Below are 22,086 nucleotides of genomic sequence, written 5' to 3'. Positions count from 1 at the left end.
GACAATTAAAAGTCTGTTCTGTTCCAACCCTCTGTCCTCTGCATCTTGGGATTCAGAATTAACAGTTTTTATGCGCTCCGCGTCACAGAACAGATACAGATACAGATAGTGTACTTGCTAATCCCAAGTTCTTATAACGTATATAAGATTTCAAATTTCAATAATAGCAGCCTCTCTCCAATTATCACCTGCTTCCAATTAAAGCCCCGTCCTCTTTGTGGTTTGGGTAAAGCAACGCCCTGGCTACATTACAGCTAATTACAGCATTCCTGGCATGTAAAATTACTTACAAGTCTGATTGACAGCATCTCACCTCAAAATTAAACATGCAGCAGTTTATGCGTGGCACAGCAAAATGCTTATGAATATTCAAATAGTAATGATAATGTAGTCACTATAACTAAGGCATATTGAACATGTCGTTCTCGTTTTGATAACTGACAGTGTCTCTCAGGGTTTAATCAGTCAAGCAAGGGGTCACCTGTCTTCTTTGACATATTAGAGCTCATCCACAAATACACACCCACGTACCCATCTGAGACCATCACGGCTGTGCACCATTTCCTTGCGAGTTGGTCCGTAACCAAGCAACCACCATGCCCTAAGCAGACATATGTGCACACATACTCACATATATGGAATTTGAAGATATGTAGATGGATGACACCGAGGTTTTATATTAAATCCCCAAACGCTTATGCAGGTGCACACATTAAGACTATAGAGTTGTGTGGAGTGTGTAGAAAAATCCGGATTGAAGCTAATTTTATTCACAACACAGTGCTGTATGTCAATTTATCAGACATTATGAGGACTTCTATGCTCTCAAAACTGAATGAGGAAATCCTAATTTTATACCAAAGGTGTGAAATTTGCATCCTTTCCTTTTCCTTACTTTATGGTGCATAACTTTGCCATCCTCTTACTTGAGCAATCAATGCTGAATAAAACATTCTCAGGCTGCAAGCTGCTCTCATCTGGGGTGAACAACAGAAACATCCATAGTCTTCACAAGGATCCGAGGGCTCTGGGGGGCTCCCTTCGGTCGTGACATACTCGATCATGCCTACAATACACCACGATTTACGCCATTCTCTGTTAAAAACTGTGTTTATATGACAGAGGGCAAGACAGATGGTTGCTGATGGTTACAAGGATGAAGGAGGAGGCGAGAAAGTAAGGAGTGGAGCCCCTTGGGTGTCTCCAGAAGCAAAGGGGGTCGCAGCCAAGTGAGTTGAGCGCCTCTCAGCAGGCTCTTCAGCATGTGTTCATATAAACACTTAACCTCCTGCTGCTGCTTGCAAAAGCGTTCACACTGGTGAATGAAGCAAGCAAACATAAACACTCCGCTCTAGGATGCACAACCCCCCACCAGGGAGGCAAACTTTCAACTGCCGCTGCAGTAAAAGTCACTCTCACTGAGACACAAACAGATGCTAGAACCCATGTCAAAGGCATGCATGCATAAATAAAGCATTGATGAAGTGGCCGTGTCACTCAGGCAAAGATCACCCTCGGGTCAGTCTGGAGACACACACAGATCGGTGACCTTTCCCCCAAAACCTCCCATTTACAGCGAGGTGAGAACCCTTCATTACCGTCGGGAGAAAGCCTCCATCAAACATCCCTGCACTCCAGCTCGCATTGAGCAGATGAAAAAAGGGTGACAAAAAGGAGGAGAAACATTTGGTTAACGAGCATTCCCCTGGCTGTCTTCCTCTTCCATTCAACCGCTTCATCTGCTCCAGGCTTGCCCTGAGGTCAACACCCATCCCAGCACAGTCAAAACCCAGCATCAATGACGGCAGCAGTTCCATTCAGCGTAGATTTATGATCTCAAATAGCCTGCAAATGGACTGGAGCAGCCTGCCCCCCTTCTAGTGCTGCTAGTAGAGTTGCCAGTCACATTTTCAAGGTTGCCATCTGGGTCGGGTGGGACCCTTGAAACTGCCTTGTCAATCCCCAACCCCCAGTAAGATGCCCTCCCCTACCTGGAAGGATGAATGGTCATTAGGGTGACCATTGCCTACTCTATTGCTGAGTTGTTTCTGGAAAATGTTGCCTGAAGGCGCTTTTGATTGGCCACCATCAAGCAGGCTGGCAGGTAGTCCACTGATCCTCTGTGCTGAGCCCTATTCGGGCCTTTAATTCTGAATTCCCTTCTCATAATCCTTTGAGGGCAGCATGCACAAAAGAGTCCATGTGCTACCTAAAACCTTTTTTGGAAGGCAGTTGTTTCAAATTATATTACAGTAAAGGGAGTGCGTTCACAGTGCTAAGGAAGAAAGTCTCATAGTCAACAATTATGCCAATCCCTTGTTCACGTTATGTAAGTTTAATGGCTGGGTTGCATGTGACGTCACATCCACTTGCAGTCGTCACTGGCTCAAGCAGCTGGGGGTCAAACGAGAGTATTCGTTCTCATGTCAAGTGAAGTCAGAGCAAATATGCAGCATACATGCAATGTTCTTGTATGTGGAAATCGTTCAAATAAAGATTTTGGGAAAAGTTATTACAAAGATCGTCTATCATAAAGGGAAAAAAGTTCAAGAAACAAACCAAAGAATGCAGAGAAAGATGGCTGCTGAACCTGTCGCTGTTGTCAAGTGGAGCTGAGTCTTAACATGCTTGAGTTTGCAATGAGCAACAACTAGCAAATTATACTAAAACCAAAGTTAAAATATTGTTGGAATTCAAAAATGCTCATGAAAATGGGAACTGCAGAAAGAAATGCCTCACAACAGAAAACTATAAATTTGTCATTTCCTCATACCGTTTCATCTAAATACTCCTACTGTATAAATGTCCAATTATTAAATAAATATACCGCCAAGATAATAAAGCCTGGTCTTTGCGAGAAAATAAGATGGAAAAATAACATATAAAAGAAGGGGGAAAAAGTCTGCGCAGGCCATATTTGAACCGTGACGCAAAGTAATAAAGTCAAACCCACAATGCTCTCGTCATGAACACCAGACTACAAGAACACACACCTTTACCTGTTTAAATCAAACGAAATACTTCTTGAAAATGTTCTGTGTTTTGACAGAGCGATACAACTTAATCTAGTGCCTAAGTTCCCAAAGTAGGGTACGCGTACCCCCAGGGCTACACCAATTATAATAGGGGGTAGGTGAATAAAAATGAAAAACCTAACGCTCACAATTACGAGTGGCCTGAACGCCTCACGGCGCTAAAAAAACAAAGCAAAAAGCAGAAAGGAGACATGAAGTTGTGTGCATCATATGAACAAATACGTAAATTTGATGATTATTTTGTGTGTTTAGAGTGTTAATTTAATTTATCTTGGTGTTGCAATCCCTGCACGGCACAGTGGTGAAAACCTTTCACTGTGATTTTTATTAGGCTTTCTCCTTCAGTTTGGTATTACATGAATATACAGACTTAAACCACAGCCATTGTGAGTGGACAAAAAAAGTGAAGCTCAAATTCAACCCATTCAAACAAAGGAATGCTAACATCAGACTGAAATAATAGATATGTAGGATGATAACTTATCTATTTATCAGTGCTCATGTGAAACTTTCTTCAAATGTGACCATGTAAAATAAAAATTTTGACCTGGAATTACTATAAAAGTAATTACAGTGTTTATCGCCGTGGATAGGTTCCCAAAACAGCCCGGAATAAGGAAATCCGCGACGTAGCCACCTTTTTTTTACAATTATTATATGTTTTAAGGCTGTAAAACCACACATCATACACTTTATACACTTTTCTCAGACAGGCAATAACATGTTCTTACATTTCTTTCTCTCTTGTTTAAACACTATCAAAAAAGTTCTAAATCTTAGTTTGAATTTTATGATCAACACAAGAAATTATATCACACGCATATTTCACTCCTGTGACCGTGCCTTTCGTCCTGGTGTCATTCTGCTGTACTGCAGCGTTTCTGTATCCTTGTTAAAACATATTGCTGCAGACGAACTGAAGAGTCATTTACAAGCTAGCAAGCAAGCAAGCTAGCGATGACACAGGAGAAATGGCAGGACGGCACGAAAGACATTGATTGACAATGGTCTACAGCCAATCAGGATGCAGAAATCAATGGGCAGTGCAGACAGACGAGAGAGGGAAGATAGACTCTCAACTAACCACAATGCAATTCTACAGGCTCAGTACAAAAATACTGAGTTTGTATGTGGCCATCTTGAATATGTGGCCCCCAAGCGTCATACCGGAAGTGACGCGGACTGCATCTACTTCATGTGGTTGCAACCCAGCAATTAATTTAAAATCATCGTAAATGGACAGGCATTGTGTTGAACTACACTGACACAAGATAGGGAACAAATATGGCAATACTGTTCAAAATACAGCCATACTGTCACAATCAGCTACTTCAGCACTTTGGCACTGCTAGCAGCCTTTGGCAGCCGTGTCCTGTAAGATGATACAGGTGAAGAATAAAGGTCGGACTGCTATGAGTAAGCACTGCCACTCACCTTGGACATCTGCTGAGTCGGACCGGGTTTGCAATGACAGCACTAATAACAGCAAAGCAATCAGCAAGTCTTACCACATCCTTTAATCAAAGCCATGGCAATTTATATGACATCTAATGGGGCTAAATAGTGAACTTGGAATGGTGCAACTTGGATAATACTGGATTGTTAGGTCAACAATTTGTAATAACATGACCTAAAAATAACAGCATCAAGATCATGTTTATGGTACACTGGCTTATATTAAGGAGCAAAGCAGGATGGCCTACCTGTTATTACGTGAAGGGTCTAAAACAGGGGTCTCAAACTCACGGCCCGTCAAGTCACATTTTGCGGCCCGCGACTTGACAGGAAAAACTACTGTAAATGCGGACCTCAAGCTCTAAGTCAGGGGTCTCAAAGTCGTGGCCCGTGGGCCATTTGCGGCCCGCCGAGTCACATTTCGCGGCCTACAACTTGTCTTCAAAGATGACTGTAATACGGCCTGCGACAAGCCAATGTAAGCCTACACTGAACTAAGAGTGAGTGAATCACTTAAAAAATGTGGTAAAAAAATTCCACCCATTTTCTATATCGCTTGTCTTCATTAGGGTCACGGGTAAGCTGGAGCCTATCCCAGCTGAATGCCGCAAAATATAAACTGTGAAATTATTTATTTATTTCTTTGATTCACCCTATTACTGTATCAAGATATTATTGTTATTGTGAGCCATGTATCGCCGAGATTCCCAGCCCTACTCCCAATACTTGATGCGGCCCAGCCTCACTCAGACTCTACCTCCAGCGGCCCCCAGGTAAATTGTGTTTGAGACCCCTGGTCTAAAATGAGTTCTACTATAGAGCTTGAAAATTACAAATTTAGAATAAGTAGTAAGCTAATTGCCGGCACAGTCGCATATTACTGCTTCCACTCAAGCAAAATATATATAAATTATCTAAGGGGCAATCTCTTGCCAAATCATAAAAGAGCTACATTCTATTGTCTGATGAGTCACAGTGATTCAACTATTTTCAAAACGCAAACAGTGACTTTCTTTAGGTCCTCTGATCCAGAAACTGGGACAAGTAGGTATGTGGAAGCCACTTGTGTACTCCATCTGAGCAGTCTAGCAGTGTTCACATGGCATCACATGGAGGATTTGTTGACACAAGCTATTATTGAACACAACACTGTCACGAAAGGAGCCAAAACTCATCTGCCTTATGCCAAAGGAAATAAGCAGAACGTTGACTAAAGAAACAAGTACAGCAAAAGCTTTTACAGCCATCATGTGAAGACTGCACACACACACACGAGGAGATTAGGTGTTAATTTCATGTCTGCCATCATTTCAGTAAAGTACCAATGAGACAGTTAAAGGCAGCTTTATGGACAGATGAGCAAACCCTTTAAAGAGTGTGTCTGGCATCATAAATATAACAAACAGGCGTAAACATAGGGCTTGGTGTTTGTCTCCTTTTGTTTGAGGTGATTGTTAGTGTGCCATCTGCCAAGCTTTTTGAATTGCATTCACTAATGGGAAGCAGAAGAGGCAGTTAACAAGCACACTCGCATGCAAACATGGCAGTTGTCATCGTATTAAAGTGAAGAGATTACTATGTTACGTTCACATTGCAGGGTATGATGTCCAATTCGGATTTTTTGTTTAAATAAAATTTTTTATGCGGTCGTTCACATTGCCAAAAAATGCGACTTGTTAATGTGAACGCAAAGCGTCTGGAAAGTGATGCGCATGCGCAAAAGCACGACATAATGACATCACACACATCCGTGTGTTTACGAAAGTCAAGATTGCTATAATGTGTGCTCTAGTGATGTGCGATACCATTGATTTTATTTCCGATCTGATACTTTAGTGCAGTGGTCACCAACCTTTTGGAGCCCAAGATCTCTGGTGTGTATATATATATACAGTCAAACTTGTCTATAGCGGCCACTAGAGGGAGTCTGCAAAAGTGGCCGCTATAGACAGGTGGTCTCTATAGACAGGTTGGCGTCCAGTTTGAATGTTGACCAGTAGAGGAAAAAAAATAAAAAAAGGGGGGGGGGGGGGGGGGGAATAATAATAATGTTGACCAGTAGAGGACACTGCGGGCTGCGGATAAAAGTTGTACAGCACTACGAGGCTTGTTATTATCATGGTTCATGGTTTTAATCCCGAACATGCATGAGTCAAACAGTAGCACATCACATAGTACAATTCACAATTTTGCATGTCCAAAAAGGAGTAGGAAGAAGCAAAGCTTATTTAATCCTACCCCCATCAGTTTCACATCAGTTGCAATACATTTATTCACCTCTTGTTCTTCCAAGTGTACTTTGTAGGTCTACATGACAATGTAGTGCAATCATAGCCAAGGTTTTTACTTACTAAAAGGAAGCTAGAGGCTTAATAATAACTGATAGAATATATCCACGACCCACAGAACAAAGCTGTGCTAGTAATGTCTTACGCTTGTTTTTAATATTTTACTTTTTAAAATATGGCAGAGTGTCATTACAGCTTTAGTTCATCAGGAAGTGACGGGAAGTGACGGCGGGCGTCCCGAGCAGGAGAGCTAGGTTCAGTGCTAGCTGTGAGTTTCGAGAGAGTTGGGAAGTGTGTTTATGTTGGCGTGGATGTAAAGTCCTGCAGTGTTCTCCGCTGTTAATAAAGCCATTAAAGTGCATCGGCGACGTGAGTCTCTCCTTCCCCACAACAAGCAGCATTACAGTATTGACCAGTGCACACCAGGAAATAAACGGTGTCATTTCTTACAGGCATTGGCTGGACATCTATGTAGTGGGGCTTGTTTAACCTTTGCCTTGTGGGCGAGCAGGAAGGAGAGACGATGCTGAGAGATGTGTGTGTGTTCTGAGCTGCTGTCTGGTGGCTGCGTTCTGTAAATAAAGTTGGCAGAAGCAACAGGAGAAGTTTCCTTCTTTGCTTCGGAGCTGAATAACACTGACAAGTTAACAGACTAGTAGCGAACAGAAAAGAAGACGGCTTTTTTTGTGTCGATTACAGAAGATGAGGACTTTGATGGATTTGTGGATGAGGATTGATGAAAAATAACGTGAGTACATTCTAAAATACTTCAATTAAGTACAACCGAACTCAGTTTTGCTCCCGCTGCTGCATGCATGCTAGCGTATGTTTTTTTTTTATTGTAGCGTCGCTCAGAGCACGTCCTGTTCCCAGCCTAATTTGCGGTAATGTTTGGTGCAAATGCTCTTAAAGTTACATGTTTGACCAGGAATTAGCAAGCTCAAAAGAAGACGGCTTTTTTATGTGGAACAACTGACAGTTTGTGTGGATCTTGTGAATGATTGTGACTGAGCTAGGACTCAGTAATTAAAGTCTACACACGACGGCTTCATTGATTGAAAAACGAAACTTTTTCGTGCATGAAGCTTCTACTTGAGTTGGTAATTTGGCCGCTATATGCAGTCAGATATTGACCAAGGGAGACAAAATGGGTGGCCGCTGGCCGCGTTGGACAGGTGACTGCTATACACAGGGTCTATAACATGTAAATTTGCTGGGGGGGATTTTTCAGTGGCTGCTATAGGCAGATGGCTGTTCTATAAATGTGGCCGCTAAGACAGGTTTGACTGTGTATATATATATATATATATATATATATATATATATATATATATACTGTATATACCTGTGTATATACTGTATACTGTACATATAAAATCAGATACAGGTCACATATAAGCAAAAAAATCTGAATGTCCCTGCAGTGTGAACAGAGCCCTATACTTGGGATGTGGCCTCAACTATAGCAGGGTTTCCGCTACATGGACTGGATCATGGCGGGGCGCCACGGCTCAATAAAAGCTGCCACCCCTTGGAAATGTTTTGTTTTTTTTTTACGTGAAAACAATGTTAAGTAATACAGTGTATGAAAGGACATATATCCTAATATCCTAGGGGTACCGATTACGACAATCGCAAAGTTAGTGTTGGTCGCGTGTCACCTACATCATAACCGTCATTTCGTAGATGTCATATGACATTAGTCAGCTGACATTAAGCCCCTCGATTTGCTCTTGTGCCGCGGAGAACAGATGTCGGCAGCCACACACAGATAATGCAACTTTCACCTTTATTATTACGATTATGGATAAACTACCTCATCGGTAAGATGCCTACAGCTATAACAAAAGTTATCCGTTCACTTGTAGTGGCTACTTACGTAGAAAAAAAGTCAACTGTTTCATGGATACGCTTCTTTGTTTGTTAAACTGATATTTCACGATGAACTGGAAAATGTGCCCATTGCTGAAAGCTTTTTAAAATGTTGCCTTGACTAAGGCTGCATTGTATTTTACATAATCCTGTTAATTTTTCACATATAGTACGTGTAATGTATAGCAAATGCTAACTGGACGTAATACACGCCTGATCAAAATCTTAAGACCAGTTGAAAAATTGCTAGAATTTGCATTTTGCACATTTGCATCTTAATGAGGTTTTACGTAGAGCTAAAATATGCAAAAGCAAGAAGAGGGATTGAGACAAAAAGCATTTGAAACCTTAATTTAAACAAAAAAAAATTAAATAGGTTCTTCATCACCTGATCAAAAGATTAAGACCACAGGCTATAAAAGCCAAAATCTGCTCAAAATGTTCATTTTCTGTCAAGCATTCACACTGTCATGTCTTCCTGATGTCTAAAGCTAAGAAGCTTTCTCTTTTTCAACGTGGTCGGATTGTGGAGCTGCATAAGCAAGGCCTCTCGCAGCGTGCCATTGCTGCTGAGGTTGGGTGCAGTAAGACAGTCATTCTACATTTTTGAAAGATCCTGAGCATTATGGAACAAAAAAGTCAAGTGGTAGACTCAAAAATATCACACCTACGCTGAGCCGGAGGATCTGATTGGCTGTCCATCAAGACACAGGGCGGTCTTCCAGGGCGCCCTTACTGGTGCCGACTGCAACACAATAACCATCAGACGGCATCTGCGGGAAAAGGGTTTAAAAAAACAAAAAAACTAATTCAAAGACCTCGTCTCCTTCAACGCCACAAAACTGCCCGTTTAGACTTTGCCAGGGAGCATCAAACATGGGACATTGAAAGGTGGAAAAAAGTTTTATTCTCTGATGAGGAAAAAATGTAACCTTGACGGTCCAGATGGCTTCCAACGTTACTGGCATGACAAGGAGATCCCACCTGAGATGGCACAGTGGAGGGGGGTCCATCATGGTCTGGGGTGCTTTTTTATTCAGCTTCAGGTGGTGCAGGGTCGTTTGAATTGTGAATTACTGAACGATATCAACTATTTTGGTGACCTGTAAACTTTGAAACTGTGAATGTGAAATACTAATCATGAGTATTTAGTTTAGTAGTTGCAAAGTTTACTGGTTAGATTTTATATACTGTATGCTATATGTTTTATAGTAAGGTATAGACCATTTTGATTGTGTGCACCCCTGATATACATGTACATGTACATAAATACTTCTATTTATAAATAAAATAAATACATTTATATACTGTATTCTCTATTTTTATAGTAGGAGGTACTGTAGATCTTTGGGACAAAGTAGCCCACAGGCTGAAAAATGTATAGCCTATTATTTACATATTGACCACATCCATCCATCCATTTTCTACGTCGCTTATCCCATATTGAACACATTTAATTTGAAATAAATATCCATCATGAAAGAAAATATCTATCAAATGTCATAAAAATGTTTCACTACACTGCACTGCACCGAAATCACCCGTCTGCCCTGTTGGTACTTGCCAGATAAGGAGTGGAAGGAAAAGCCGAGAGAAAGAAATTTAAATTTAATTAACCAATTTGTTGTTCAAGCTTGTGAAAACAACCCTGATGTTGACATTATTACCGACAGTAAATTTAAATATTTTTTTTAAATTTTCCTGCCACCGCGACGCAGCAGTGGCACGACGCAGCGGCGGCAGTCTGCCTCCCATGCAGCCCGCCACCACAGCTTCAAAAAAATCCTAGGGGAAACCCTGTATAGTATTGTGTGTTTGAAGGATCCTGAACATCCTCCTATGCCCTATACCAGGGGTCACCAACGTTTTTCCTTGTGAGAGCTACTTTTACAAAATGAAAATGGCCAAGAGCTACTCATTTTTGTAACATTTATTTTCAGAGCTTATTTTAAACCCAAACAAAGCGAATATGCTTGTTTTACCAGAACATGAACAAAATGCTGGTATCCACAACTCACATTTTGTATTTCAGAATGCATTTCTTTCTACTGTTCTTTCATTATTAACTGAAAACCTGAAGGAAAAGCAGGCTTGCGGGCACCTCATGTGGTCGTGAGGGGCTACCTGGTGCCCGCGGGCACCACGTTGGTGACCCGTGCCCTATACGGTACTGTGTCTCAGCTACAAAAACAACAAGATGCTTTTCTTAGGCTATGTACATACTGCAAGGGTATAATGCCCAATTTGTTGTTTTTTTTATCCTATCTTTTTATGGAGTCGTTCACATTACCAAAAAATATGTGACTTATAACGTGAATGCAATGTGTCAAGGAAGTGACGAAACACAAGGTCACACACTGTGCTGTGTGTTTGCTATAGTCCTGTCGCATTTGTGGCAATTTCAAGGATTTTGTGAAACCGGAGTCAACATTTTCTCAACCAAGTAATGTGGTGTAGGAGATTAAGAAGGAAGAGGCCAAGAATTTTGACTATGACAGTTTCCCACTGACTGTTTTCTGCTTCTACGTCTGCCATTTATTTTCACACCTGTCTATTGTGGGGATGAATTGTAAGGTTTGTTGCCTTTCGATGACATCATAGGTGGGATATACAAGACCAGAACGTTCAGACTGCAGCAGCATCGAATACAGATCGGATTTATACATACTGTATGAAAGAGGCCTGAGTCGCGTTTGAAAAAAATCAAAATTGTTCTGTTCACATCACATGTGAGCAAAAATTGACCTGCGGTGTTTTCTTCTCCACAGTGGTCGGCTCAGCTGCACTCACCATGGCTTTCCACTTCAAAATAGTATTGCGAAAACCATACCGCATTGAAGGCATCTGCCAGAGCAAAAGACGCTAACAAAGTGTGGAGGAGACAGAGGGTCTCCTGTATTTACTTCTCACCATGTGGCTGTTGGCCACCACAAATTTGATCCCAGAGGAGACTGAAGGCAGCAAGGAAACAGACGGCCGAAGCAAAGTGGAGACTGTGGAGTGTAATACTGCAGGATGCAGAGATGAGGTCCAGCAGCGGCATCCGCTACAATTAACACGTGTATTGTTGTCATTTCTAGTTATATAGCCTCAAATGTTACAATGTATCTGGGATGACATACTGTATCTGTTCAGCAAATACGTAAGAAACAAGGTATTTTCTAATCATATGTGTGACTTAACTGGAAAGCCAAAGACAGCTAAACGCATCTTCTTTTTCTCCATTTACCAATCAACAGGCGCGTCAGCTATTTTTACCTCGACATAAAAGTGGGAACTGTTTTTACACTCCGCCAGCTGGAACTCTGCCTTTGAGTATGACAATCTATTTAGAGCCCAGAAGAGGAGCAGCATGAGAGAACAATGAGATCTGATAAAAATCTTTAAATTAAATCGTTGGCGATACCGTGTGATATTTTTTTAATAGAGCGACGCGGGTGATGTGCAGCTTTTCCAAACAGTTTGTGATCCCCATGACTCAGTTGGCGTCAATCATTCTGGGAATGTTGGATGAGCAGGTCAGCAGAGTGTGACCCCGCCATCTGTGCACACGTCGATGGCAATTATGCCGAGAAGCATATCAGCATGCCATAGACAACATGGATGAAGAGAAACAAAGTCATCAGGAAAAATGGAAAAAGTTGTACCGTTCAACTGCAGTCATGTACGTGGCGGTAGTACACATGACAAAGTGGATGTCAACTGCCACTGCACCTCCAGCAGTTGGGACTGATGTTGCCCAACTTGGCCCCCATGGAAGCAAAAAGTAAGAATCACAGGCATTTTTTATTTTTTTAGTGGGGGTAACAGTTCTATTGTAAATGAAAATGACAAAAAGAGAAAACAAATTCCTCTAACAAGAAAAGAAAATTGTTGTAGACGTCTCTCGCTACATCGCGGTTCCAACATCGTACCCTAATGATTGCGTTTTTTTTCTTCAAATTAATTCATTAATAAATTATCACTGTTTTGTGGTTGAATATGGTCTATTATTAGAATAAAAAAATGCATATTCAAGCAAATTGTACATATTCATGGCGTAAATTAAGCATTTTCAAGCATAAAAATGGCTAAATGAACAAAAATACAAATATAAGGCATTCAAAAGAAACAATATGAAGTGTAATACAGTATCTGTGACTGGTGTGGGCCTTTAAGAAGCAGGGCCTTGGAAGTGACGTGTGTGACGACAGCTAGCTAGAGTTGACTGTTAGCTGAGTGCTAGCAGCAGGTTAGCAGTGTAAAGAGTGGCCGACAGCAGCTCCTGTGTGAATGTTGACTGCATGTGTTCTCTGCTTGTTAATAAAGCGATTGAAGTGCATTGTGAGTCTCTCCTTAACCATAAACAGTGACAGTAGAGTAGTATTCTACACTGGTCTCTAGGTGTCAGTAACGTTACATTTATGAGACAATAGCCACCAGGAAGTACACTGTCAATGCTAACATGAGTCTATCTTATCTTATTTATGTCTAAGATGGCTTACTTCCTATTATTATGCCTCCTATATTGGATAATACAAGTGTAAAAGTGACTATAGGGGTGTTATTTCATGTCTAGAGGGCTGTAATAATGGTAAAAAAACATATCTTGAAAATTATAAACAGGTTTTCTATGCTCTAACAAGAAAAATATTCCATTTATCAATATTGAATTCTACTTTGCGGAAATTCACTTATCGCGATTAGGTATGGAACCAATTAACTGCAATAAACGAGGGACGACTGTATTTTTGTTTTATGTTTGCTAATCTATGGGTTACTTCGCAGGCTACTTTTGGGTTGAAAGATAACTACATAATGTTTTATGGATGAACTGATTAGATACACAAAACGCTACCATTTGCATTTCAGGGCAGGGGGACTGTTGAATAGTGACTGAATCAATTCTGTCAGCATTTTTATCCAGATTGCACCAAAAAGGTATGGGTTCTTCCTTACCACTCCACAAAGATTCATGGACATTGGCCTTGTGGTTTGTGTAATCTAGCTGTAATCTAACAATAATACAGCACATGACTTGTGTTTACAGTCTACCTTCTACAGTCAGAAGTCTTCACACTCAAATACTTTTTTTCCTGTATCGTACAAGAAAAGCCATTTCATCAAAACATGCAGCCATGTGAAAGTGTTTAATCACTAAGCTTGCGTGGGTGCATGCCTGGGGCATTTCCAACACTGCGGGGTGGCTGTCAACAAGAAGGCAACTGTGGCACACACACAGGGCTTTCATTCTCACTGACAACCCACGATCATTCTAAATTACAGCATTAGACTGCAGAAGGACCCACCTGGATGATTTTTAAAAAACTACGTTCACACTGGGAACTTCCAGTGTCAGTAATTTGCACAGGATCACTTGCAGTATCAAGCCGCAAAGGGAATCTGTAGGAGATTCCTCTCTGGGGAGAGCAAAACAGATTCGCATGGTGGTGTGAGCTGAACAAGCTTGATATGGTTTATCAGATAAATCCCGGATGTGCATCAGGGTCCATCTTCAAATCCCCTGAAATCCTCACAACAAAAACAACACGAAACAACACTTTAGTGAGGTCACAATACCTCGGCACAGTTCCTTTTTGTTCTTTTTTTGTGTGCATAAAATACAGTTCAGTAGCTCAAAAAAGTGAGTACACTCCTCATGTTTCAGCAACCATTTTTCATTTTTATTACAGTATATCTTCTCAAGGTGCAGTAAATACTATGGATATGAAACTTGGATATACTTGTATAAGAGTACTGTGTATATATATATATATATATATATATATATATATATATATATATATATATATATATATATATATATATATATAAATAGATAGTTTATAATGACTTAAAACATCATTCAACACGTTATTAGTCATTACTGTCTAAATAGCTGGCAACGGGGTAGCAAGATAATTGTGTCTTGCCTACAGTCAAACATGGTGGTGGTAGCTTCATGGTCTATGGTAAGTGCGGCACTGGGGCCATTTATGGCTCATGGCTGTAAATCATTTAACTAGAAAACTTAAAAAAAAAAAACAATAGCAGCAAAAATGTAAAAAATCAGCATTAAAGCGATAGTTTGAATTTTTTGATATGAAGTTGTATGACATCTCCATCAGCAATGCTTAGGAGACCACTTGGTCTCCTAAGTCCAGTTCTGGTCAGATTTCTGTGATGAAGAACGTAGTTCCGCTTAGTTGCTGGGGACAATTAAGTTAAGAGTTTGGCTTCTCAAAACAATGAGTCTTCGTCACATACACATGAACGCACAGGCAACAGTACGCAGGAATACGGCAGGAGACAAGTATATCACACCAAGCGTTTTGTGAGGTCTGATTTTTTTGAGAAGGCATTTTTGTGATGCAAATGTATTAACCTTTTGAACGCATATTGTTTTGAGAATCCAAACTCTTTACTTAATTGTCGCCAGCAACTAAGCGGAACTACGTTTTTCATCACGGAAATCTGACCAGAACTGGATTTAGGAGACCAAGTCGGGGGTAAGTCTCTGTTATTGGACTACAGTCATGTCCCAACTCATGTCTCTTTAATTTTACAAGAATAAAGTCAAAATATTAAAGAGAAAAAAGTTGTAATTTAATGACAAAAACATTTAAATTTTACAAGAATAACGTCATAATACTTTGGTCATTTTAGAATTTTGTCCTTCTGTTTTTTTATTTTCTTGCCTCGGGACTACAGGAAATTAGCAAAAAATTAGCAAATATGCTAGAATCTGGCTCATTTACAGCCTGTACAAAAGTATCAGACTGTTCATTAATGTGCACTGGCCCGAATAAATTAAAATAAAGTTCAAATTAAAATAAAGTTCAAATTTTGTGAAAATTGGGAAGGTTGGGAAAATGTATAATATTATGGGCATAAAGTCAAATATTATGGGAATAAAATCATCATATTACAAGAAGAAAATTTGAATGAAAAAAATGACTTAAGAAGAAAATTAAATTATTTGGAAAATTAACAAAAAACAACACAAAAACGGGAAAAAAAGAGCAAAGACCAAAGTTCATGCTAATAATACAATATTTCACCTATGTCACAAAGCTGAGATGCCGTTTTTTCTTGAAATATATATAACTTCTTACCATATTACAAAATAACGAAGTGGCCCTTGCTTCCTCTCATTTTTCAGTAGGTGGCCCGCGGTAGAAAAAGTTCGGACACCCCTGGTCTAGGGGCTGCATGAGTCCTACCAACACTGGGGAGTTGCGGTTCATTGAAGGAACACTGTACTGTGACATTCTGCTGTCAGCTCATCATCCAGCGCAGCTCTTTAAGGCGTAAGGTAGTGAAGTGTACATGGACAGCCACTCCTGCTGGCATCCATTACATGGGGCTGCATGGCAGTTTTTCCATCCTTAAGGAAGGCAGGTGGAGGAGTGCAAGGCGTCTAACATCCACCAGCTTCACCGGTGATGTCATTATGGAGGAGTGGAAGAGGATTCCAGTCACAACCTGTGCAGCTCTGGCCCATGAGGATTAGATAACAGTGCTCACACTAAATATTGTCACTTTGGACACAATTGGAACATGTTCACTGTGAGATGTACTCACTTGTGTTGCCAGTTATTAAGACAATAATGGCTGTGTGTTGTGCCATTTTCAGTAGATACATATACAAGCTGTGCACTGACTACTCTAAAGTATATCCAAGTTTCTTTTCTTTAGTACTGTTGTTTAACACGTTTACGTCGTACTGCATCATTATTGCAGATTTTCAGAGGGCTCATCTACAGTACTTCATAAGACATCACGTCTGCCTGTGTTCAGCTCATGTTCAAACATCCTACATGCAAAGCAAAGCACATACAGAGCAACAAAATCCTCCTCTGGGGATGGAACCCAAAGAGCACAACACAGCACTTTGACTCCACGACCGATGGTCTAAAACCCTGATATTGATAGCAGCATGTACAGGCTCAGTAAAAATGATATTACAGTACATACAGTATATGAAAGGTTTAGTGTGTGTTGAACTGCTGTACATGAAGAAACTTGCCAAAACTATACAGAGCATTCTGTCTTGCTATTGCTGTGTAGACATCCAATACCGGAATGCACCCTGGATTTAACAACATATTGAACACACAAATCTACAACCTGTGTTCAAGATGATGGTGAGGGGTTAGCGTTCGCCGCCACCCCCAAGCCCCCAACTCATTGTGAGGCGAGGGGAGGCGAGTTGAGTAAAAGAGCGGCAGCACATTTGTAACCGCCAGACTGGGCCTCGACCTCACCATTTGGACGAGCCCCCGCTTTTTCATACTGACATTCACTACGGGAAATTCAAAGCGGCAACATAAAGGAAGACTTAAGACTTTATGTGCGTTCATGGAGGATGCTCTATTAGCAACACACAGCGGAACGCCACATTCCCCCCCCGTCTGGCTTTCCCGTAATCCCATGTGACCTCAACTCAAGCCTGACACGAGCCTCTGACTCACCCCTTAACATCTCATATGCACACACACACACACACACACACACACACACACACACACACACACACATATTCATGCATACAATTCCCTCTAAGAGCAAATATGGGGCCCCAGGGCAGGCAGGTGCAGAGTGTAGACTGTGTGTGTATGTGTGTGTGTTAGTAGGGGGGCCCGTTCACCGTCTGCCAGCCCAACCTGCTGCTTGCATCAGCTGGTCTGTGTTCCCCTCTTGGTTTTACTACCAAACTGGTGTGGCTGATAGATGTGTGCACCCAGGACTGTGTGTCACACTAATTGTATTATCAGGGTCAATGATGACACCCACAACCTAAAGTGTGTCCCTGTTCCTGTGTCACTCTGCAGGAGTTTGCTTTGACAAAGTCACAGCCTGGTTACATGTTTTTTAAAGCGGGCCAGCAGGCTTTTAAAGAAGGATTTAAAGTAGGCAGCATGAGGCACAATTTTAATCTAAAAATACATTTGCCTAATGAGCCTAAACAAAAACAGAGCTGACAGGAAACAGGAGCATCCAGTCTCCACCAGCTGAGTCCTCAACAACACGCTTGACATATAGAAATCTAACCGCACTGGTTTGTAAACACAAATGTTGTGGAGCTCGGTGGCGTTCGGTGAAAATCGAACACAGATTCAGACATTGCAATCATATTTTGGGGGGAACAATAGGCCTCAAAAGTCATGCAAGACTGAGATGATGTCAGCATATAGTGGAATGTCTGGGTGTGTCTTTTGCTTTTTCTTTGTTTTTTATGTGAGAATCCAAACGTTTGAAGTAAGTAAAAATGGGAACACAAGCAAAGGTGTCACTGGAAGTCATGAGACTATGTAAGTAGACTTTCAAACATTCTCATTCCATCCAACCTCCATCCATCCATTCCACCCTCATACAGTCCATGTATTAAATTCTACCATCAAGACCAATAAGCACATTGTTGACCTTCATCAGCTAATAACAACTAACACATCGGTCAAGTACACGTATAAGATGAGGGAACATGCACACATCCTTCAGTACATACCTTATCGAACAGAGCCTTCCATTGCTGAGAAAGGAGAAGAGAAAAGAAGCAAATGAAATGTGAGTGAACTGGAGGAAAATGAGTCAAATAAAACTGCCTAAGAAGCGGGTGCCAAAAAGATGGGACCGCACGCATGGAGCACCTGCTTGGATAGGCTGATACTAAAAATACTGTCCGAATAAATAGGTTGTGTGCCACTCGCTTATTATCTAATCAGTGTGTTCACTGAGCCTCAGCCAAAGACAATACGAAAGCATACGACAATTAGCTTCTCTCATTTGTATGACCGCAGATAGCCAAAAGTTTTTCCAATGAGAAACTGATGCAGGCCGTATTCATTTTATTCTTACAATATGCGTGAGCCAATAAATACTGTACCAAGTTGCGGTCTTTTCCTCTCTAGTATCATATTTAAACCCATTTTTCACTAAACTGTGTGATAATAAGAAAAGAAAGTCAACAGTGATGCGCTATGTTGACATAAGTATGGGAACAACTGGCCATTACAGCTTCTCGTTGCAAGATTTTCTACTTTCATTCATCTAAAACATGGTTTTTCAAACCGCGGCACAGTCTTACATGACACGTTCTCCCAACCTGCAGAGATGTTTGCAAGGATCTTGTATTCTGCGTATATTTTGAAATGGAAATTCCATGGTTTTAATTATTACATTATTAAATAAAGCATAAAATGAATCTTGGATCACGTCTTTTTTTGATTGATGACTTAATCCGGGGTATTAGAGAAAATAAGGGCACAAAAACCACACATGAATATCATGCTTTAATGAGTGGCTTTTGATAGTAACTGTAATTGTATCCCGTAAAACCATTTTCAGTGGACATCATTATTGATGTCCTGTTTGCAAAATATGCGCACAATTTGTGCTACACAGATAATATTGACAAAGTGCAGGAAAACTATGGAAATCCAATAATAAGCGTTACCTTTCATATCTGCCATCACGTCTGTTAATTAGCATGGGAAGCGTCTTGCACGCCTTCTGTTTTGCTTCTGACACATACCAGCTGCAAAGCAAGAAGCTGAGCTATAATTATGGGGCCAAATTACTCCAAGTAAATAAAACATAAAGTGAATTATTTATTGATGTCGATTAATCATGTGGTGTCTAAATCACCACAATTGTTATCACTGCCATGTTTCGGTGAGTGCAGGGTTCAATTTGTCACTATTTTTCATGAACTTAACATTGTACAGTTATCGTTTGACATTTTTCTTATGATACGGTGGTGACTGTACACTGCAAAAAATAAGCAAGTTTTGAGTGCACCTCAACTTTAAATTTTCACTCCGTTGTCAGGTTCTTAGTCAGCAGCAGGGGCGGACCTACCATTACAGCAAAGCAGGCAATTGCCTTCGGCCCCCAACCAGCTGCCCCCACCCCAACCAGCACGGGCCAGGGCCACCACTGCCAGCAGCAGCCATATATATTCATGTATAATTATGTTAGCATACTAAACAAAAAACAGAACAAAAAAGAAATCCATCTGAAAGCCAAATTCATATTATCTACCTCCCCCCCCCTGCACTATAATGGACTGTTCCATGATGACGGCGGTAATGTGCCTTTGAGAAGAAGTGTGAAGCTACTTAAAATGAAGCTAATTTACCAGAGCGGGTTTGAGAAGAGGAAACGGTGAAAGGACGCCAAAAAATATATTACCTCATTGTCGAAGGTCTCAACATTCTTTTACGGTGTCGGTAGAAAAATTGTCAACGAGCCGGCGCTAACTACCACGGACCTTTCCCGGATGCTGAGATTGGTGTGGCGACACTCCAAGTGTGAAGTCCAGTGAGAAGTTACAGCAACAAGTAGGACTTTCTTTCTTTGATATTTATGCAATGACAAACATGAACAACAGTATGGATGGACTTCAACCAGATAATGAGCATCCACATTATGTATTTGTACAATATGAATGGAAGGCATGGAAATCCTGACACTGTGTATTGTTATGACTGTTGGCATGTATTGTTTAGTAATTGCTTTTGTTACATTGTAATTGTTCATCTTCACCCTCAATACATAAAGTACACACTGTCGCTTTCTCTTTCTCTCTGATAGACACACACACACACACATCTGTTGTGATGATGTCTGGGTTGTTTTTGTTCAAAAATAAATATCTGGCATTTTGACACTGGTTTTATATCTGAAACTTCATTTTGTCATTGTGTTCATCCCATATTAATTTAGTGCAAAGTTGTATATTAATAGGGGCCTTTGAGGCTGCCTTTCCTGCTTTTTTGTGTTAAAAGAACATATGAAGAGGGCCCCTGGCTGCATTCGCCTTAGGCCCCAGAATTGGTCAGCAGGTTCGGAAAACGTGTCATCTAGTATGTATCCCTTTCTGGTTTCATTTTTTATTTTTTTTTTTTTGCATTTGACATAACTGAAATTAGCTTAGTCTTTTGGAAAATGTTTTTCTTTATTTTCTCAAGCTGCCATGCCGACCCTGGAGTGTTTTAGTGCATTCCAAAGGAAGTCGTGCCACACATTTTGAAAAGAACACTGCTGAGGTCAGCGTTCCCTGATGCCGTCCAAGCATCCCTTTACGCAACTTGCTTTGTGTACTGGGGCATAGTCATATCGGAACAGGAACAAAAAATATTCCCCCCAAGTCTTCCTAGAAAGTTTGGAAGTCAAGAATGATCAAATAAAATTGACACCTGATGTGTCCCGACACTTTTGTCCGGGTGTAAAAACTTGACTGAGATGTTCAAACACTGTACTCACGTCCTCCGGAGCCACAGGAAGAACATCGGTGCTCTCCAACACTTCAATCTCCTCTCCCTCGGCATTGGCTGCGACTGCGGGGGAGGAGGTGACCGTCAGCTCCCGGTTCCCTCCTGCCATCCTCGGGCTGGTCTTCTCCAGACACGCCGCCGAAAAAATACACCTTACCAATGATTCCGCATGGTTTGAGTACAATCCGATATTGCTCCTTGGAGTGTGTCAAACACTACGGACGGCTTGAAGGGGAGCATCTTGATCACCATCATCATCATCATCACCACGAGATGAGTTCAAGCAAAAAACACACTGAACAAGGTACTTCCACAAAGATATCCACGGAGGAAAAGTTGACATAAAAATGCCAAAGAAATCAAATAAAAGTAGCTGTGCTTAGGAGAGAAGCTGGAGAGCAGGCAACAGTCCAAGTTGAGAAGCAGGATGCTGCGCAACAGCAGCAGCAGCAGCGGCTGCGAGGAGTCTGAAAGCCAAAAAATGACATCATCAAATAGTGACTCCACATGTAACAATGTCTGAAACCACGATCATTGCTCTCAAGCAGGATCACACTTGGTAGACACTGACACAGCATGGCTACATTCATTTTTCTTAAAGTGCGTCACAATACCTTTGCACGTCTTTTCCAGCCGTTACAGCCCAGTTAAAGCGTCTGCTGCTGTCTCCACCTTGTGGAAGTCCTAATGGGGAATGACCGGCGTCCTCCTCCTCGTCCTCAGCTGCCTGTCTGGCGGAGCTCCAGGAAACTCCGAAGCTCCGTTCCGTCCCACATGAGGGAAGGTGGGAGGGAATAATGGGAAAAGCGCTCCCCCCCTCACCCTCCACAATCACCAGATGATGGCTACTCACACCGTCTCAAAGTCATGAAGTGCGTTTGTTTGTACAAAGTTACCTACAAACCAGGGAAACTAAACTATATTACTATTCTTAATGGTTTTCCTTTCAGTTTCAATTTAAATGCTGTGGTCCATGATATAACCGCACTAGTGAAACAGCATTTTGGCTAGCTAGTCAAGCAACAGGTTTGTTCAGGTTATTTCCGAGTCACGTGGCGCGTCGTTGTTAGGTAGAAGTCATAGGCCTCAAATCAAAAATGCCCCGTCGATCTACAAAACATGTTTTATTGTCCTTTTTTGTCATGAAATAATAGTTTTTGGTGAAAACAATATGCCACA

The 22,086-nt window shown here is 41.1% G+C and overlaps 1 protein-coding gene across 5 annotated transcripts in view; it reads right to left on the bottom strand.

Annotated features, from left to right (window-relative positions):
* The window catches only part of rhbdl3 (rhomboid, veinlet-like 3 (Drosophila)), a 73,061-nt gene extending 51,148 nt beyond the window's left edge, over nt 1–21,913 (bottom strand). For 2 of the 5 annotated variants that reach the window (XM_054778853.1, XM_054778852.1), the window contains exons 1-3: nt 21,522–21,913; nt 20,897–21,374; nt 18,138–18,161 (exon numbers count right to left, since the gene is read on the bottom strand). In XM_054778853.1, the coding sequence (XP_054634828.1) occupies nt 18,138–18,161; nt 20,897–21,016 (144 nt within the window). In that variant the 5' untranslated portion in view covers nt 21,017–21,374; nt 21,522–21,913. Of the gene's footprint in view, nt 1–4,469; nt 4,653–18,137; nt 18,162–20,896; nt 21,375–21,521 lie in introns of those variants that run through there. The other 3 variants (XM_054778848.1, XM_054778850.1, XM_054778851.1) reach the window with 3 other exon arrangements.
* Nucleotides 21,914–22,086: the final 173 nt, after the last annotated feature.

This window comes from Dunckerocampus dactyliophorus, chromosome 6 (genome assembly GCF_027744805.1).
Source record: "Dunckerocampus dactyliophorus isolate RoL2022-P2 chromosome 6, RoL_Ddac_1.1, whole genome shotgun sequence".
Classification (NCBI taxonomy): Eukaryota; Metazoa; Chordata; class Actinopteri; order Syngnathiformes; family Syngnathidae; genus Dunckerocampus; species Dunckerocampus dactyliophorus.
Note: the sequence above shows the minus strand (reverse complement) of the source record. Positions and strands in the feature narration are given on the sequence as shown.